The following is an 18,943-nucleotide window of genomic DNA, read 5'->3' as shown; positions in this document are numbered from 1 at the left end:
GTGTGAGTTGCTTCCATCTAACATGAGGTTTTTGGTGGTCTTGGTTGACTACTTTTGCAAATAGATTTGATATGAGTTTGTGAGTAGTGTTACAGACGTGGCAGTTGAATTCTTGAAAGTCATATTTTTTAAAGAAGGCTCACCGAAAGTCATAGTATCGGATATATGCACTCTATTCGTGTCTGATGAAATGGTTACATATTTCGGGGTAAATGAAGTTAAACACGGGACAGTAGCTCTGTGCAGTACATCTTCTAATGGCCTCACAGAGAAGGTAAACATACCTTTTAAAGAAGGCATACAAACCGCTTCAAGTTCAGGTTTGGATATATCTATATATTAAAAGAAAACAACTGGAGCTATATAATCCCTCCTCTTCCTACCACTTGAGTCTTACTTTCTACGTTTGAGGGGCAGTAAAGCAAAGTCCCAATTGTTTCAAGTCAGTAAATGGTACTGTGGTTCCAATGCCATCTGAACTTTTAAAGAAGGTTAGAAATTAAGTAACTCAAAGACAGTTGAGAAGAAAAAAAAATGTGATATAATAAGTATACCAAAAATCATACTTTCAAAGTCTGATACTGGACTATTATGAAACAACACTTTAGAATGTTAAGAACACTTTTGCAAGTTTCACTGGGCCTCTATGGGTCAACTGAGTTGCCTGGGATGCAGTGTTGGTTGATGAAAATGGGCAATGGAATAAGAGGAATGATATCAAGTTGCTTGAAAAAGAGGTGAGATCACTAACAGGCACTAGAAATGAAAATTTTGCAGGTAAGCATTTTAATTAGACTGCATACAAACATTGGAAGCTGTTTGTTGGAAATGGGGTCTCTAATAAGCAGTGTGTGCACTCTGTTGAAGTAGGAATCCACACTCTAGTCAGGGTAAGTGTAGTACACACTAAGTTTATCCCTGCTCACCCTCTGGCAGCTTGGCTCAGAGCAGTTAGGCTAAACTAAAGAAGCAGTGTGTAAATTACTTGTGCACACAGTAACATAGTGATAACACCACAAAAGGTCTCCACATCAGTTTAGAAAAATAGCCCATATTTATCTGACTAAAGTAAGACTAAAACAAAAACAATCCAACATACACAAGTAAAGTTATGAATTTTAAAGATTAATTGCTGTTATTGCACTTAGAAACTCAATATCTCTAGTCTGGGCTATCTTGACGTGCATGACGGAGTAGAATCCACAAGTTAAGGTCTACCATAATGGAGTTTGGGCCAGATGAGAAGTCGTACAGACCCCCAGTACAATACCTTAGAAAAGTTGAGAAACAAAGGCACTGCATGCCGCCGGAGAGGTGAGGCATTGTTGAGGCATTTGTGGCATCTATTCCTTACTGTTTTGCAAGTTGTTGGCACATTGGCACTCGGGATGGTACATTGCACAATGGAGGTGATGCATCACTGAAGTAAGTGAGGCGTCAGTTCCTGGCGGTGGTGCAGAGTCATTGGGACGCTGACGCCAGGGGACGAAGCAAGTGCAAGACAGTTGATGCAGTGGTTGCGGCAAGGCGTCGGTTCAGCTGGCAGTGCAGTGTCAAAGTGTTGAGGGTCAAGCCATGAGCTGTTGATTTCACAGCGTTGCTGTCACACCATTGAGCCACCGGTACAGAGTTGGAGCCGGGCGTCACAGACTTCGGTGACACAGTACTCAGGACTACCTCTGTTGTGGTTCTTTAGAGGTGCCTAAGGGGTTTGTTCTTCCGTGATTGCTGCTAATTTGCTTGTTGCACATTTGTTTCTCCATTTCCCCGCATACTCACATTTTAAAATAATTTTATTATCAATTTGAATTCCCTTCCTTTTTTATTGTACTGACTCATATTGAGGCTGCTCAAAAGGGCGAGGAGGAGTAGTCCGCTTCCTGGAGTCCCACGGTGCCATTGAGAGATGCCATTTTCGGTAGTCGCGCTCTAGCTCTCTGGCTCACGGGCATATTTAAATGCGCGCTGCACGGACACGCAGCGCTTAAGGGGTTTGTTCTTCTGTGATTGCTGCTAGTTTGCTTGTTGCACATTTGTTCCTCCATTTGCCCGCACATCCCGTATTTTTACAATTATTTTATTATCAATTTGCATTCCCTTCCTTTTTTATTGTACTGACTCATATTGATGCTGCTCACAGGGGCGAGGGGGAGTATTCCGCTTCCTGGTGTCCCGCGGTACCATTGAGAGACTCCATTTTCGGTAGTCGGCGCTCTAGCTCTCTGGAATATTTAAATGCGCGCTGCTCGGACACGCCACTGGCACATCAAAGGCACGCCTAAGGCAAGCCTGTCTTTGCCCGTCAGCGTCCCGGAGGCGGTCAGCGCCAGCCATGCTGCCCGTCAGCACTTGGTGGCTGAGTTGAGAAGTAGCTATTCTGGTGCCATGCTTAGAGCGCTGAATGCTGTGCTTGTTGCCACCCACATAATTGGGGCGTGGCTGTGACACAGTCAGCCGCCTGCCCTGTGTGTGATTTTAAACTGGGGTGGGGGCTTGTTCCCCTGGCTATTAAGGTCAGTTTACCCGACCAGCGGGTCAAGGACTTCTCTATTTTTGCAGCTTTGATCAATGCCCGCACGCTTAGGAAACACAATGCGGATGTATTTGATCTCTTCGAGGACAACTCTCTTGACATGTTGTTCCTAACGGAGTCTTGGCTCGATCCCATTTCGGATCCCATTGTTCCCTTTGCCATTCCAGTGGGCTATAAAATCTGCAGAGTCGACCGTCAGGGGGGGAGAGGAGGCGGTGTGGCCATCATATATAAAAACATATGAGATCTTCGTCTGGAAGACACTACGGATTGGGGAGGTTGTGAGGTGCTTGATTTTAGCATCTGTTTCTCAGCCCATTTTACCTTGGGAGCTTCCTTGATCTATAGGCCCCCTGGACCCACTGGTCCATTTCTGCAGACCTCTGGGGACGCTATTGTCTCTAGGGTGGTTAGATTTTCCCATTATATGATTCTGGGTGATCTTAATATCCATCTAGATCAACCTGACACCAAGGAGGTGACTGGCCTGCTGGATATATTACAACTGGCGCAACCAGCATGTAAGCCTTCCCACTCATCAGGCCGGCCATATATTAGACCTGATTTGAACGAATTTCCCTATTGTCATAAGGGGCCCATGCCCAGTGTCCTGGTCCGATCATTTTATATCTTATTTTTCTTGGGTGGTTTCCAATGCAGAGACACAGGCTCGCTCCTACCAGAAGCCATCTTATGGGAAAATGGATCCTCTGGAATTTAGTAGGGCTCTGGAATTCTCTAGGCCTATCCTCTCTGGAGAACTGGAGAAATGTCTATCAGGGTTTACTGGCTGGATGTCCCGTGCAGTTGATTCCGTGGCTTCTCTTCGACCCGCCAGACCGGCCAGAGATGCGCCCTCTAAACCCTGGTTTAATTTGTCGCTGAAAGCTGCTATGCATGACTCCAAGATCCTGGAGCGGGCTTGGCGCAGGAGTGGTTACTCCCCCATGGCCAAGAGGAAGTTCAGAGCAATGCAAAAAGTTTATTACGATGCTATTGCTGTGGCTAAAGGCCAATTCTTTGCAGCCCGCATTGATTCTGCTAGGAACAACTCTAAAGAAATCTTTGCCATAGTTCAGAGTTTTACATCTCCGCTGGCTCAATTGAGTGTGACTCCATCTTCCTCTGCCTGGTGTAATACGCTTTCCTGCTGTTTCAGAGATAACATTTAGGCTATCCAGGCTACATTTCCTTCAGGGAAGGGTAGCCGTGATGGGTCCTTGGTAGGGCAACCTGTAGCATCCACCAGCTCTCTATCAGCATTTAGAGAAGTTGACCCCTTGGAATCCCTTAAAATCCGTAGGGGGCTTAAGTCCGGTTCTCCCTCGAACTCCTGCTCGGCAAGGTAGCTGGCAGCAGTGGCAGAAAGTGTTAATATAGAAGTGAACCTTATCATTAACTTGCCTCTCCTTAAAAAACCTTGTTTGGATCCCCTTAACCCAGGGATCTATCGGCCTATCTCCCTCCTTCTGTCCATCGCTAAGGTATGCGAGAAGGTGGTCAATAAACAGCTTACAGAGTATGTGGAGAGTGAGGCACTTTTGCATCTTGCTCAATCAGGGTTCCGCGCCCCTCACAGCACTGAGACTGTTTTAGTTGAGGTGGCGGAGACCATTCGGGCGTGCCTCGATGCCGGCGGGAGAGCGGCACTGATTTTGCTGGATCTGTCGGCGGCGTTCAATACGGTCCCACATGCACTTCTTTTGGCCCGACTGGCAGGAATTGGAGTGTCAGGAGCCGTTTGGGGCTGGCTTAGGTCTTTCTTGGAGGAGCGTGTCGAGCAGATATGGCTTCCTCCTTTTTCTTCCTCCCCTCAGCTGGTTACCACTGGAGTCCAGCAGGGATACTCCCTTAGCCCTCTCCTTTTTAACATCTATGTCATGCCACTGATATATCTGGCAGAGGAGCTTGGGGCTAAGGTGATGGCCTACGCGGACGATACCCAGTTGTTTTTCACCTGGGATAAAACAACAGACTCCATCTCGGCGGCGCAACAGTGCCTAGCCTCCATTTTTAAATGGTTGTCGGATGCACAGCTTAAGTGTAATGAACAGAAGTCTGAGATACTGCTATTTTGCAAGTTCCCCTCTGACTTCCGAGAGCAGTAGTGGCCGCCTGACTCTCCACTGCCTCTATCCACGGGACAGCCCATAAAAAACCTGGGTGTATGGTTCGATGATAATCTCTCTTTTTTGACACATATTAAAAAATTGGCCGGCGGCTGTTTCGGCCTTCTTCAGACACTCAGGCCCTTTTTCCCTCTTCTTCCGCAGGCGGCAAGAAAAACTGTTACGTGTGCTTTGATCTTATCACGTTTGGATTATGCCAAAGCCCTCTATGCGGGCACCCCTCGCTACCTGCTCAAAAGTCTTCAGGTGGTTCAGAATACGGTGGCCAGATTGTTATTGGGCATTTTGGCAGGAAACAGTGTGGCTCACCAACCGCGCTCCCTTCATTGGCTCCCCGTGGTAGACAGGGTCAAGTTTAAATCTCTGGTTCTGGCCCATCGCGCTCTCCACGGGTGTGGCCCTCTTTATCTTCAAAGGCGCTTCTCTTTTTATGTTCCTTTGCGAGCTCTTCGATCTATGTCCCTTCGTTTTGCTCGGGTTCCACGCTTCAAGTTTCAGAGGTTAAGGGGAAGCTCTTTTGTGGTGAAGGCTAGTGTGGCCTGGAATTCCCTCCCTTTTGCCCTACGGTCTATCCAGGACCCAGTTGTGTTCAAAAGGAAACTCAAGACCCATCTCTTTGCCTGATAGCCTTTACTAGCACCCCTCTGGCATCGGACCGGGACACTCACGAGTATCCGAGTGCGTTAAAAATGGATATAACATAACATAACACTGTGGGGGCAACAGGACCTGTGTTGTAAGTCGCAGTCATTGCGTTGAGGGGGGACCACTGATTGGTTGCAGGCAGCTACACAGTGTCAGAGAGCGGTACCAGTTTCAAAGTCATGCTCGAAGTCGATGTGCTGATTACTTCCTTTTAGCATAGAAAACTCACTTCCAAGGGCCCAGGAACTGGATTTGGCACCACTTGGCAGAGTGGGGCTCTCAACAGAGGAGCCCAGGTGCCTGCAGGTGAAATCTTTGAAGGCTCTGATACCACTGAAATGAGGCAAGCTCAACTCAAGCCCTTGGAAAACCTTTAGAAAGAAGGATGCAGAGGGCAACGTCCTGTCCTCTCACTACCGGACAAAAGCAGCAGGCAGCAGGTCAACACAGCAAAGCAAACAGCAAAGTGGCAGTCCCTCCTGGCAGCACAAGTATATGGTTCAGAGGTCCAGTACTGTAAGGAGGGAGACTTCAATGAAAGGTTTTTACAGTGCAGAAGACCCTGCCTCTCCTAGCCCTTGCTCCAGACACACTACAGGGGAGTTATGCAGATCTTTGGGGCAAGGACATCCCTTTTTAGGTGCATGTGGCAGCTTCTCCCACCACTCTAGCTCAGAGAGGCACATTAGCCTGGTGATGGGTTATCAGGATATGCAGGGCACACCTCAGCTCCCTTTGTGTTTGACTGTCTAGTGTGAATTCACAAGGCCCAACTGTTATCCAACCCAGACGTGTAGTGTAGGGACAGGCAGAGGCACAGAATAGATATAATAAGAAAATGCCAACTTGCCAAGTGTGGCATTTTCAGACATGCAATTTAAAAACCAACTTCACTAAAATATGTTTTTTTTACATTGTGAGTCCAGAGGCACCAATCTCCAATTTTCTATCTGCTCCCTATTGGAAGATACACTTAGAAAATGTTAAAAGACAGCTCCAATGCTAACCTATGGGAGGGATAGGCCTTGCTGTGGCACAAAACAAATTTAGCAGTTTTGCACTACCAGTACATGTAAAACTTAAAAGCAAATTTCTTACCTTTTAAATACACTGCACCCTGCCAAGGGGACTACCTTGGACCTACCTTAGAGGTGCCTTACACGCAGTAAAAGGGAAGGTTTGGGATTGGCAAGTAGGTAAACTTGCCAGGTCGACATGGTAGTTTAAAACTGTACACAGGCTCTGCAGTGACAAGCCTGAGGCAGCCTGAGGCAGGTTTTAAGGGCTACTCCTATAGGTGGCACAATCAGTGCTGCAGCCCCACTAGTAGCATTTGATTTACAGGCTCTAGGCACATGAAGCGCACTGTACCTGAGACCTACTAGTAAATCAAATAAGTGTATCATGGAGAAACCAAATGCCATTCCATTTTAGACACAGAGCACGTGCACTTTAGCACTAGTCAGCAGGAGTAAAGTGCCCAGAGTGCTAACACCAGCAAAAATGAAGTAAAAAACAGAATAGAAAGAAGGTAAATAGTTTGACGTAACCCCGCAAAAAGTGCCATTTCGCACACTATTGAAAAGGTTTTTCAAGTTAAATGATTTGCATTATATGGATATTAACATGTAAAATGCAAATGCTATAAACTGTGTATTATTTATGTTTAGATTTCTCACTGCTAATGTAGGCCTTTGTTTAAAATGGATAAGGTTAGTTGCCATTTTGGTTCATGAAATGTGAACTTTTAAACAAAGGCAAAGGTGAAGTCCAAATTAACAAACAACATGTACCTTGGCTTTCTTTCCTATGTGAACTGTTTTCTTTTAACGTAATAAACCATAGAGTGTTCTAATTGGTTGCAACAGTACACCTGCAGGGTACAAGGTAGTTCAATGTATCTTTTGTAGCAGATAAATGTACGTTTGAATGCCGCCTAGAGAAGCTGCCTTGTGGAGGATCCTAGATACTAATCAGCTCAAGATTTTATCTTTTTACTCTAACCTGATTTGCCATTTTACGGGAAGTATGTGTAGGTGTAGCAAATGCTGGAATTGTGTGATTTAAGTCAGTGCGGAGTGGGTTCCAGTCCAGAGCGCTTGTAGAATGCTTACTGAGCAGACCTTTTACAGACTTTGAATAGAGCGGAGGAGATCTGGGATTTTTCTCTTTATGTGTGAACTGATTTTACTCAACCTATCCTTCAAGGCAACTCCTCTTACTTATATGACATTGACTGATTTGAATTTCATATCAACTAATGGATTCATATATTGATCAATATTTGACACTAACTTGATGATTTTGCCATTTGTTAACTTTTAACCTTTGATAAATCTTGATGATTTGAAAAACACCCTCTATTATCATTGAGGAGCCTAATACACTTCACGTTATTTACATATATCGATTTTTTGCCCACCTTCAGTTGCGAACTTTAGTTCAGCCCTGCAGCACTTTATGGGCCCCAAATTTTAACAAAGCAAGTGCTAACACTGTGACAAGACAAGTGAACCAGCTAGAGGTTGTGAATAAGTTGTGCTTGGTGCAAGATGTTTTGAGTGTGAGCAGTATTGAGGGAGAATGTGCATGCACACCAGAGTTGAAGAAGCACTGTGCACGAGTTATGGAAAAGGGTTAAAGCGCAGAATTAAGGGGACATGTTAGCTTTCCTGCTGGGGGGTGTGAAAGACAGGTGGGAATAGGGTCTCCAGAATACATGTGACATTTTATGACACAGCCGTAGTAAGGAAGTTTACTATGAGCATTGGCAGCCTTTCATGTCTTTTCCATCTTCTACTGTTTAGTAGTTTTATTGTTTTTTTTTTGCCTTTTTCCTTTTTCATGGGGTGTGTGATTTGATGTTTGTTGCTTAAATGTGTGTAACTTACATATAACTAAATGTATTTCCTTTTAATAGCTTGCAGAATGGTGTGTGAAGTTCTGCAGTCATTGTGGAGCTCCTGCTTATTCGCATCATTTGGATTTCTTATGCTGCTGAGGTGACTAAATTCTTCATCAGCTCCTATTTATCTAGATGACATGCAATAAATCTTAAATTAACTTTGCATTTGTTTGTCTGATCCTTTGTCCTCACTACAGATATCATGTGTATAGTAAAAGGTGGTCTGGGGTCTTCACAGTTGGAAAATACATAATTTCTGTTTGTATCTATTTTACCATGCATTACTGGTGTTACAAAGTAAGTGCAACATATGGAATTGAGCCAGCATACATGTAGCATGGCTAGCAGTCTTTGCAGGCAATTTACACACCTTACCCCATTCAACGTCTGTGAGTTCCACACCACAGTCTGTCACCCATCTGACTATGGCTTTATACATTTATTTGGCAAATCTATCCTTATTGCTCTAAAGAAAGTGGACACCTGCCTAACAGTACTTCCCTTATCCCACATACGAGTCAGTTTGTTGGAGGCTGCTGGCTTGTCAGGAACCTCCCTTCATGTCTTAATCCAATATATATATATACTAGCAGCCCGTCCCGACATGGTCCGGGGCAGAAGGGGGCTGGGGGCAGCACCGCTGCAGGAGACGCTCAGCAGAGTGGCCAGCAGCGGGAGCAGCAGGAGCGTGGAGTCTGTGTCTGTTTTCCTTAGGGAACCCATTGCGTGGCGTCGTGAAGGCCTGTGACGTATGTAATAGCAATAGGCGGGCCATGAATGTAGCGTTCCTACGTAACGTGTCTTGTTGATGGAAGCTGCGCCGTTGATGGAAGCCGCGCCCCTTATAAGGCGTAGTTACAGAACTGATGTGCCGAGTGTGTCTGCCTGAAGTGAATACACATCAACTTCTACATTCATGGCATATGTGAATGCTTTTTCCGTTTACTTACACATGGCGACATCCCTCAAACCCCACCCACGCTGTTTATGTCACCTCCCTCAGTAAGTTACACCCGCCCACGCCCACTCTCTTTATGTGCCCACCATCATTATCGCTTACTTCTATAGATGCTTCAATGTTGCAGCGACTTTCTGTCTTCATGCAGCGAGTTTCTGTGTAACTGAACTCGCAGTGTTTTGTGTGTGCCTGCTGCGCTCTGTGTGCCTGAAGCTCGCAGCCCCTGGAAGCGAGTGACATTGTATGGACCATGCCCCTCTGCCAATGTTGCCACCCACAGGTTTAGTTTGACACGCCCATGCTACTCCCTAACAGCAGAAGAACGCCCACAAAGAACTACTTTACCCCAAATATTGTTTTCACTTTGTAATGTATATGTTGCCCAAATGTATAGCCTATGTCCATCTCCTGGACCTCCCCTTTCCAACACTGTATTGGGTGTTCTGATTGGTGGTGTACTTTTCGAGTTTACCTTGCTCAAAGGACACAGTTCTCTCTTTATAATAGTAGTATAGATATCTGACCATGTACAAAAATGCAAGAGCACCTGACTGCAATACTGGCTGGAACTGTCCCGCCATGCAAATTTCTTCTTGCTTCTGACGGATGATACGTTGAATCGCTGGTGTAAATCCACGCGGATTGCGGGAGAAAATGATTGAGTATCCATCCTTGCATGTTCCATCAGTTGTAAGACTTCGACAGGCATACGTGATGGCATAATTATCATAATCGGTGTCAATCACCCAGTAGTTGTCACCTGTAGAATGGAAACAGGAAAACAATTATTTCTGGAAAATCCATTTTATGTCGCAATGTATCAAAAAATGCTTAAACTTTATATAGCAATTTTTGGCTCGGGCTAATACAATCAATACCGAGAGGGGAAACAGGTTAGCCAGACTCAGTCATTAATTATGTTATCATTCACCACTGATCTGCCTACATTCCAGCCATTGATTGCTGTAAGTAACTATCATTACTTTGGAACTACCGGAGATTGACAGAGACAACACATGAGTGATGCTTTGATATATGCAGATGCACAAGTGTTATGGATGCAGAGCCTTATACTCATCCAACAAATTCTTGCAGTTATTGGGTGAGATTGTGCAGGAACAAAACGCTTCACTCAATTATATTTGTATAAGGCTGCTTTAATGCAACAGCTCTGGAATCTAAAACGTAACCAAATTCACAGGCAATTGTCCCTACAGACTAAACTAACCTCACTAAAACAATATTAAATTCTAAATAACGCACCACTTAAAAACACTTAAACTCCCCCGACCTCTAACCTCCAACCATTAAACCTCACCAACCCTATCACACTACTTGTACAGCCACTGACATCATCACTCCATCCCTATCACCCTTGTCCTATCAATCCCCTTGCCCCTGACTATAGCCCGACCTCATTGGGATGTGCTCATCTACCCTGCGAGACGTCCATACAGTGTTGACACCTCCAATAAAAAAAAACAATGGACTTTTTCTGCCCCACCACTCCTTTTTGAAAATGCAGCACAAAGAATTCCCCAGCAACTGTGTCATTGTTAAGGGAAGCTCAAGCAGATATTAATTCCCTAAAAGCGACTGAGGCACTCCATCTTGTCAAGATAATGCCTGATCTTCTTAAACAACGTCCACATGTTTCAAAGCTGAAATTCCAACGTTCAAACACAAACCTCCCATTTCCCTATTTACCTTCCTTCTCCATCTTTCAATACCACTTGACTTCCAAGCACCGATCCACACCCTTCCTTAATAAACTTCAGTCACAGAATTTGTATTCCTGACCACAATTCTCTCATGGGTGTTAAGTCTGCTTTCATGCTCTTCAACAAACCAATACCAGAAAGTTGAAATAAGTAATTTTCCTCAAGGGGATGACGACCAGTAGATTAGAGCACCCCCTATCTAAAATATACTTAGATAAACCAGATAGAAGCTCCCCCGAGTGCCTACTACTCTTTCCAAATAGGAAACTGCCTTTTTAGTTCCATCCAATCCTAGCTGCCTTACATAGGCCCTGACCTTGTTTTGCTACCCAGCCAACAAAGGGATGTTTAACAATTCAAACCAATGAGGTAGTGCTGTGAGGACCTCCCACACAACCTAAGAGGAATACAAAAACAATGACACGGCAATTACACAGGTCCTATTAAGATATTGATTTAAGATCTATTCAACGGAACATACCTCCTGTAACATGACTTCCACCTTCTCAGTAATTTTTTCTTCTCCTCAAATACTTCTAATCTCCTTCCCTCAGTCGCTGCTCCTATTCTGAATTAATGCTTCCAAAGTCATAAACTGAAACAAGCATTTGCAATGCAATAGGTCTCGCATTGGCAAAAGTTTGAGCTATTGACATTGTAAATGACAAACCTTTTATCTATGTGTTGGTTTTGAAACAGATGAATGGCATTGTCATTTACAATGCGAATAGCTTAAACACTCGCACTGTAAATGACAGTGCCTTTTATTTATGTTTTTAAAAAAGAAACATAAATAAAACACAATGTCATTTATAATACCAACAGCCTAATGGTTTGTGCCACAGTGGGTCAGTGACAGACTGTCCTCGTTCACAGACCCATCCTGTGGTACTGTTCAGTGGATGCCAAGGGTTTGTGCCGGAGTGGGTCAGTGCATACTGTCCTGATTGTTGCTGTGTGTTTTTCTTTCTATCTTCCTGTCTCTTCTCTGTCTGTATGCCCCTGTCTGCCTCTACCGCTGATTCAGAATAATATTGTTTGTCTGCCTTTCTATCTTCCTGCCTTGTTATAGGTAGCAAGCGCTATATAAATGGAGTTTACAAGTACCCTTCCCCAGTCATCCTTTGTTTGCATTGCTCCTGAACTAAAGCCAGAAGAATTAATTTTGGAGCACCAGGCAAAATGATATTTTGCTCTTTGGTGGTCTCCGTCTCCCTAACGAAATGGCCACTGTGATGTGATTATTTTTCCATGGCCCCTTCATGCGGCCTTTTGTGGTGACACAATTAAGCAGCTGATAGCATTGGGCCTCATGTAGCGCACTGTTTGCCGTGTGATAAACTCATTAGTTATTTGGAAAAGGATATTATTTATGGCGGTCAGGAGTGGGATTTGATTGTCGTCCATCAGGAGATCGTAAAAGGGCTCTACGGCAAACGTGCACACAGTGTGAACAGTTACACTGTGGAACACGATTTGTGCAAAGAGAAAACGTGCAAACTGTCAGTGATTGTGACTCGCAGTCTTACGAGTTCACAGAGTAAAACAAGTGCACACACACACACACAGAGTCGCAAACATACACAAAATACACCACACCACACGAATGCAGCGCAAAGGAATGTAAAAAGCAGCACACATATGGAGACAAGTACACAACTACAGTCAGACAGTCACAGAGTGATAAGGACAAACCAATATGGACAGGCTGATAGCTGTAGAGGAACATTTTTAATTAAACATCACACAGACAAGTATAGGAAAACATCTAGACATGCACACAAAGACTTAATCATGTATTTAATAAAATAGGGAAGATAGAAACACGCAGTCTTGTTTGAGGACAGACGTTCACAGAGACATACATGCGCACAGACATGCAGAGGCAAACATGCACACCTATCCGCAGACTGCCACGTGGATGAGGAGATATGCAAATGAAACATAATGGTAATGCAGAGAACACCAGACATACGACACGTACACACAGATGCAAAGAGCCACACATGCAGATTTGCAGATAAACAATGGGGGGAGGAGTCAGCATGCCGACACATAGGCAGGGGGCTGCTTCAAACAAAACCTAGACAAAAAGAGAGCTGGAGAAATGCTTACTCAAACACGCACGACAAGCACAACACAGTCAAGTTTGTAGGTCCTGCACTGCTCTGTGGTTTTTGGTCACACTGATGCTACCTTGTGGGGCTACAGACAGAAACACTGCGAAAACAGCCAACATATCAGCAGGCATATCAGTTGTAAGAAAAAGTCGGGGTGAAGGAGAGGGACTGCAGAGACATGCAGTGAATAAGAGTGCATGTCAAAAATTAAAAAATGAGGGAGGAAGGTGGTAAAGACATCGAAGCACGGTGGAGGTGTTGAGGAGGGTGCTAAGCGCAGCTTATTCAGGAACTTCCACAGAGAAAATAAACACGAACAGAGGCTGATTAGCGAGGTCACGAGTACAACAGAGCCTGTGCACATAAAAGTGGCCAATAATCCATTTTACAATTAAGACTGAAGTCACTGTGGACATTTTGCCTGGCTCTAGTATGTCTGCTGTTTCCTGAAGCGACACAGTACGCAAGCACACTTTATTGCACGTTAATACTTTTGTTGATTACATGCTTAACAATTGAAGTTAAACAAATGACATAAAAGAAAACTTAACAAGAATGGAGTAGTATGTGCTTGCAAAGAGAAGAAGCACATTGTGGCGGATATGTTCAACAGTTAAATAATTAGGATAAAAAAAAGATTTACAGGGTGTTGGAGCAGCAGTGATCTGTGGGGGATGGTGGGGGACGGCATGGGGAGTTGGGTGATTTACACGAAACGTAAAGAGCGGAACCTGCCATGTTGATAAAAGGCTCGAGGGGACACACTTGCAAACAGAAGTGCTCATTGTAAATAAAACATTACAGTAACAGAAGCAAAATTGGGGCCTGTCAGAGCACGTGAGATAAGGTGATTTAAGCCAAACATGTAGCGCGTCGTATGCCGTGCTGAGTAAAGGTGTACAGCTGCACACCCACAAACAGAAGTACTTGTAAATAACAAATGACAGTTACAGAAGCAAAATTAGGGGAAAACCATGAAAACAAACCAAAACAAGTATTGTGTATTATTTAAAAATTGCTATTCTATTGAGATATATGTTGCTGGTGACATCGCCGAAAGAAGCTTTTAGGGGCGGGGAGCGGATCCCTTTGAAGCACTGCCTCGCGGCCGTGAAACAAGTGTGAACAGCAGGGATGTAATTAGGAGGGGGGAGGAGAAGTGGAGAAGTGAGGCCGAGCACGCTGGGGAAGCAACAGATGGCTTTGATGTGGACGCGCGAGGCAGGCGGATGGAAAGCGCGTGCAGCAGGGGGTGGAGCGGATCAAAGTGAAGCTGCTGGTAGCAATGATGCGAGGCAGGCGGATGGAAGCGCGTGCACGGACACATGCACTCGTCGAAATCCGCCACCTGGTTTAGCTTTCCTAATCCAACCCTATAATTCTCGACATATTCATTCCTTGCGGAATGGAATAGTTGAAACCTAAAAACCTAAAGTGCCCACCAGAAATCTCAAAAAACATGAAAAGCTATTAGCAGTGAACAATCCTTAGGCTAAAATACCTAGCCGGAGGGGCGTAGCCAAGATTGCGGCCAAGTAGGATGAGTCTGCTGGTCGCTCCAGCCCTTCGTCCGGGCCCCATACCTACAGCGGAGTATACCAGACGCAGGAGGGGAGGGTTGTTGAGACATTGCCTGCTCCCCCCGATGACAATCCTGCAACAGTCTGGGCCGTAATACGTTCCGGAGGCGCTGCGAGGAGCACACGCAGTCACAATCGTGACTACGCTGGGCTAGAGCTCCATGCGGGGTATGGGAAACCCTAATGAGCTGAATTGGGCTGCACAGCGAGGCCGCGATCGGGCAGTCGGAGAGGACAGGCCCGCCGGCCCACAACGCGAAGCACCGCACAGTGAAGCAGGCCGGGTGTGGCAGTGAGAATAGACCTCCCACTTGAGCCCTGGGACACCGGTAGCCTGCTACGGGGGGAAAGTGAGGCCGGATGGTGCTGCAAGAGGCCACGCTGGTGAACAGAGGAGGTGAGCAGGACCCCCTATGTTCCTCCCCTTCATAGTGACGATCAACAGCTCTCGGTGCCCCGAGAAGCCGGGGTAGGCGGGGGGCGCTCCCTCACAACTAGCAGGCAAGACCAGGCATTGGATTCCGACTGGAGAGGTGGAAGGGAGTGGGAGTAGGGGCCCTCACTGGTCCCCATGTGAGTAGGAGGAGAATCCCTGCATACAAGATCTGGGATACCCGGACTGCTCCACAGTTATCTGCCCAATTTATGAAGCACGGTCATGTTACGACCCCTCCCCTGAGAGCGGACATTGGTGTGGTAGGTGGAGGGAGGCCCGAGCTGCACGGTACTTGCCACCAGAGCCCGCTAGGCAGACCTTGTGCAGGGTCTTCCAGGGGGCCGCTAGGCTCCAATCTACACCCTAAGGCCTAGAAACAGAAGAGCATAGGGTGAAGCGACAGCTTACTCCCCCCCACACCCACTCATCTAGAGACAACCGAGGTCTGGGGCGCAGTGCGGCCTTCAATTTATAGAGGGGTAAGTAGCAGAGTGGTAGAGGGGGCGGTCCTGGAACAGAGTCAGTGGCTGAGACTGAGTAGGTGCTCACACAAGCAGCCCAGGGGCTCTCATTGTGGAAGACTGGAGGCCTGGAGGACCTCTCAACAAAGCAAAACTCTCGCAGCAAGTGTGATCTTCAGTCATGGCGACTAGCAAAACAAAAAAGGAACGCTCAGTAAAGGACCTCCTGCTAAGGACCAGCCCTGGAGGTGCTGAGGTGTGCCCGTCCGGGAGTGGAAACCCCACAGACCAGCAAATGGGGGGCAGGGAGGGCCCTGTCAAGTGAATTTTTCTTGAATCATTATTCACCTCACTGAAAGGAGAATTCCAGTCCATGAAGAAGGAGATAACCCTGGAACTTCGGGAAATGTGAAGAGACAGACTGAGTGGGTGAAAGGGTAGATGCATTGGAGACGCAGGCCTCAAAGAGGAATGAGGAGATCGACCAGCTACAACAGGAGGTCATTCGCCTTCAAGATCAGCAAAGTTAGGATTTTTCTCAGTTTAGGAGTAGTAAAGCTAGGAGTCCTAACTCTACTATTCCTAAACTGAGATAAATCCTAATTTTAAGACTTTCGGTATTCACATAAGGCATTTAGGAGTCCTAAAGTTAGGAGTCCTAATTTTACTACTCCTAAACTGAGAAAAATCCTAATTTTAAGACTTTCGGTATTCACAGAAGGCATTTAGGAGTCCTAAAGTTGGGACTCCTAACTTCTGTGAATACCAAAATGAGTAAGTGTCTTCTGTGAATACCAAAATGAGTAAGTGCCTTCTGTGAATACCAAAATGGTAGTACGTTTAGGATTTTGTCTTAAGTTAGTTCTGTGAATCAGGCCCCAAGTGAAAGACCGGGTGTGGCTATCCACCAAGAACATCCGTTTTAAGAAGCGTAGTGTGTTCCACCCTCGGTTCATTGGCCCTTACACCATACTGAAACAGATCAACCCTGTCGCGTTCAGGTTGAAACTGCCGGATTTGCTTTAGATCCACCCGGTGTTTCACTGCAATCTTCTGAAGCCTGCCCTATCTGCGCGGCGGCATACTCCTCCAGTGATGTGTAATGTACATCCTGATCAAAAACTTGAAATTTAGCAGTTTGTGCCTACTGTTAAGGGAAATGTCTCTTGTGACAGCGCATCAGTCAGCCCATTGGTCATCAGCGATTGGGTGGCCAAGGTCCTCCTCCCAATGTCTGGGAAGTCTGTCAACATTTACAGGGATGATACCAGAGCATGCTTTATAGAGTTTGGAGATGATGTGAACACTTTGCTCGCTCTCTATGACCAGGGACAAAGGTGTAAATGAGTTGGGTTGTATTGGAAAACCGGGCAGTGTGGCACATAGAGCCGAGCGCATCCGGTTCAGTACAAAGGTATCCATGAATGTGGCTATCCGGGTAAAGGTCCTCTATTTTGCTAATGTCAAATTTAGTTAAAGTACGTCGCAATCTTTTCCCCAGTTATTGGCAACCAGCGAGCATTGGGAAGCGTTAGGGAAGTAGAGTACAGCGTGGTAATACCAGTGATGCGCCTCAGTTTCTCCCAAACCCAACTGGTGGTGGACACCGTCAGAAGGTCTCTGGGGCTAGCCCCAGGGTAGCCCCGTAAATAATTTCTCGGGAAGGACAAAATCAGACTCCGGACTGAGGAACGGAATCCTGGCATCGAGGTGGAACCACGCATAGGCGTAGCTGCATTGGGCAATCAAATAATATAAATGCAAATCTGGCACTCCGTATCCCCCTCTCTCATAGGGAAGAATAAGTACCTGCCACCTAACTCGAGGTTTTTTGCCCCCCCCCCCCCATACTAATCTAATAAGAAGGGATCATAATGTCAGGAATAGGCTATTAGGGAGGGGTATCGAAATATTATTAAATAGATATAAAAACTTGGGTAGGACCACCATCTTAAGGATCGCCACTCCACCAGAAATGAATAGCAGTAGTCTCAGCCATCGCTCTATTTGTGTTTCTAAGATTCTGATAGCTTGGTCGTAGTTGAGGCGTATGATCAAGGCTGTGTCTAGGTGGATGTGGATACCTAGATATTTAACAGAATCCATGCACCACTCCAGAGGGAATTCACACTCCCTTGGCTTGGTGCTGTAGGTTAAGGGGAAAATCATTGACTTGTGCCAGTTAATGCCAATACCCGAATAGCGACCAAATCAGATTATTTCTCATATGAGAGGCTCTAGAATAATCTGAGGCTCTCTCACATAGAGAACAGTGTCGCCCTCATAGAACGAAACTAGAAGAGGACCTATGTTAAATTGCAGGCCTTGCTGCAAATGATTTTCTTGAAAGTGGCGAATTAGACGGTCTATAGCCAGGATGAATAGGAGGGGCGAAAGTGGGCAGCCTTGCCATGTACCTCGAGACAAAGAGAAGGAGCGGGAGAGCGTGCCGTTTACTACAGGGTGGCTGTAAAGCAATGAAGTAGTAGCAATAAAACCCATCGGCATTCCCATTTGGCGCATGACGGACACAAAAAAGGGCCACTCCAGGGAGTCAAATGCCTTCTCTGTGTCAAGTAGGATGGCAGCAGCAGGGGTATCTGGATTGATTCTATGGAGTACAGAGAAGAGAGTCCGAAGATTGAACGATGTGGATCTGTGGGGAACAAAACCGGATTGAGCTGGGGAGATGATGAACTCCATCAATTCAGACAAGCGCATGGCGACAATTTTGGCAAGGATTTTATAGTCCAGATTTAATAAAGATAGGGGTCTATATGATCCACAGAGATGCGGGTCACGGTTTAAGGAGGAGAATAATAACAGCCTTGTGTAGGGTAGGGGGAAGGATCTGTTTTTCTAGGGCCTCTGCATACACCTCAATGAATTGCGGTGCTAAAAGATCTTTGTAATTTTCGTAGAAATCACCCGTGAAGCAATCTAGGCGTATGAGGACACAGGAAACCGTGCAACTGGCGATATTTTTCTTAAGTGCTGATCCACTTAATATCAATTACACCATTGGGTCGCACTATATATATCTTAGCAGCTTTCTCCTCATTCCAACATCGGGGAGGAAGTGCAGCCAGCGACACGGCGCGTGGATCTGTGCCAGGAGGAGTTCAGGAGCTGGGTCATCGGAGATATTGCAAGGAAGGGGGATAGTGCCCGAAGCAACACCATGAGCAGCAAATACGGTGTGAATGTGGTTGGAGGAGGCATCTCAGAATTCTGATGACCACATTGGCATCTTATTAACCATTGAATTCACAAAGGGTTGCTCCGAATTCCGCTCACCTTGGTCTTCTTGCGACGGCTCTGCCGGGCACTTTGCTTCCCTGGGGCTCTTGCTGTGGTTTCCTCCCGCTGCCGTCGCCATTTGAGAACAGGCGCGGCCGCCGAGAGGGGAAACTAATCCCAGAGATTACATTTCCCAGGACCCTCCACCCCACCCA

At 45.9% G+C, this 18,943-nt stretch overlaps 1 protein-coding gene across 1 annotated transcript in view; it reads right to left on the bottom strand.

Annotated features, from left to right (window-relative positions):
* Window positions 1-18,943, bottom strand: part of LOC147727841 (purpurin-like) — a 172,667-nt gene that overhangs the window by 30,284 nt on the left and 123,440 nt on the right. Inside the window, exon 5 of the mRNA XM_086963186.1 lies at window positions 9,718-9,930. Within this exon, the coding sequence (XP_086819312.1) occupies window positions 9,718-9,930 (213 nt within the window). The remainder of the gene's footprint in view (window positions 1-9,717; window positions 9,931-18,943) is intronic.

The sequence above is a fragment of the Lissotriton vulgaris genome, chromosome 3_1, assembly GCF_964263255.1.
Source record: "Lissotriton vulgaris chromosome 3_1, aLisVul1.2, whole genome shotgun sequence".
Classification (NCBI taxonomy): Eukaryota; Metazoa; Chordata; class Amphibia; order Caudata; family Salamandridae; genus Lissotriton; species Lissotriton vulgaris.
Note: the sequence above shows the minus strand (reverse complement) of the source record. Positions and strands in the feature narration are given on the sequence as shown.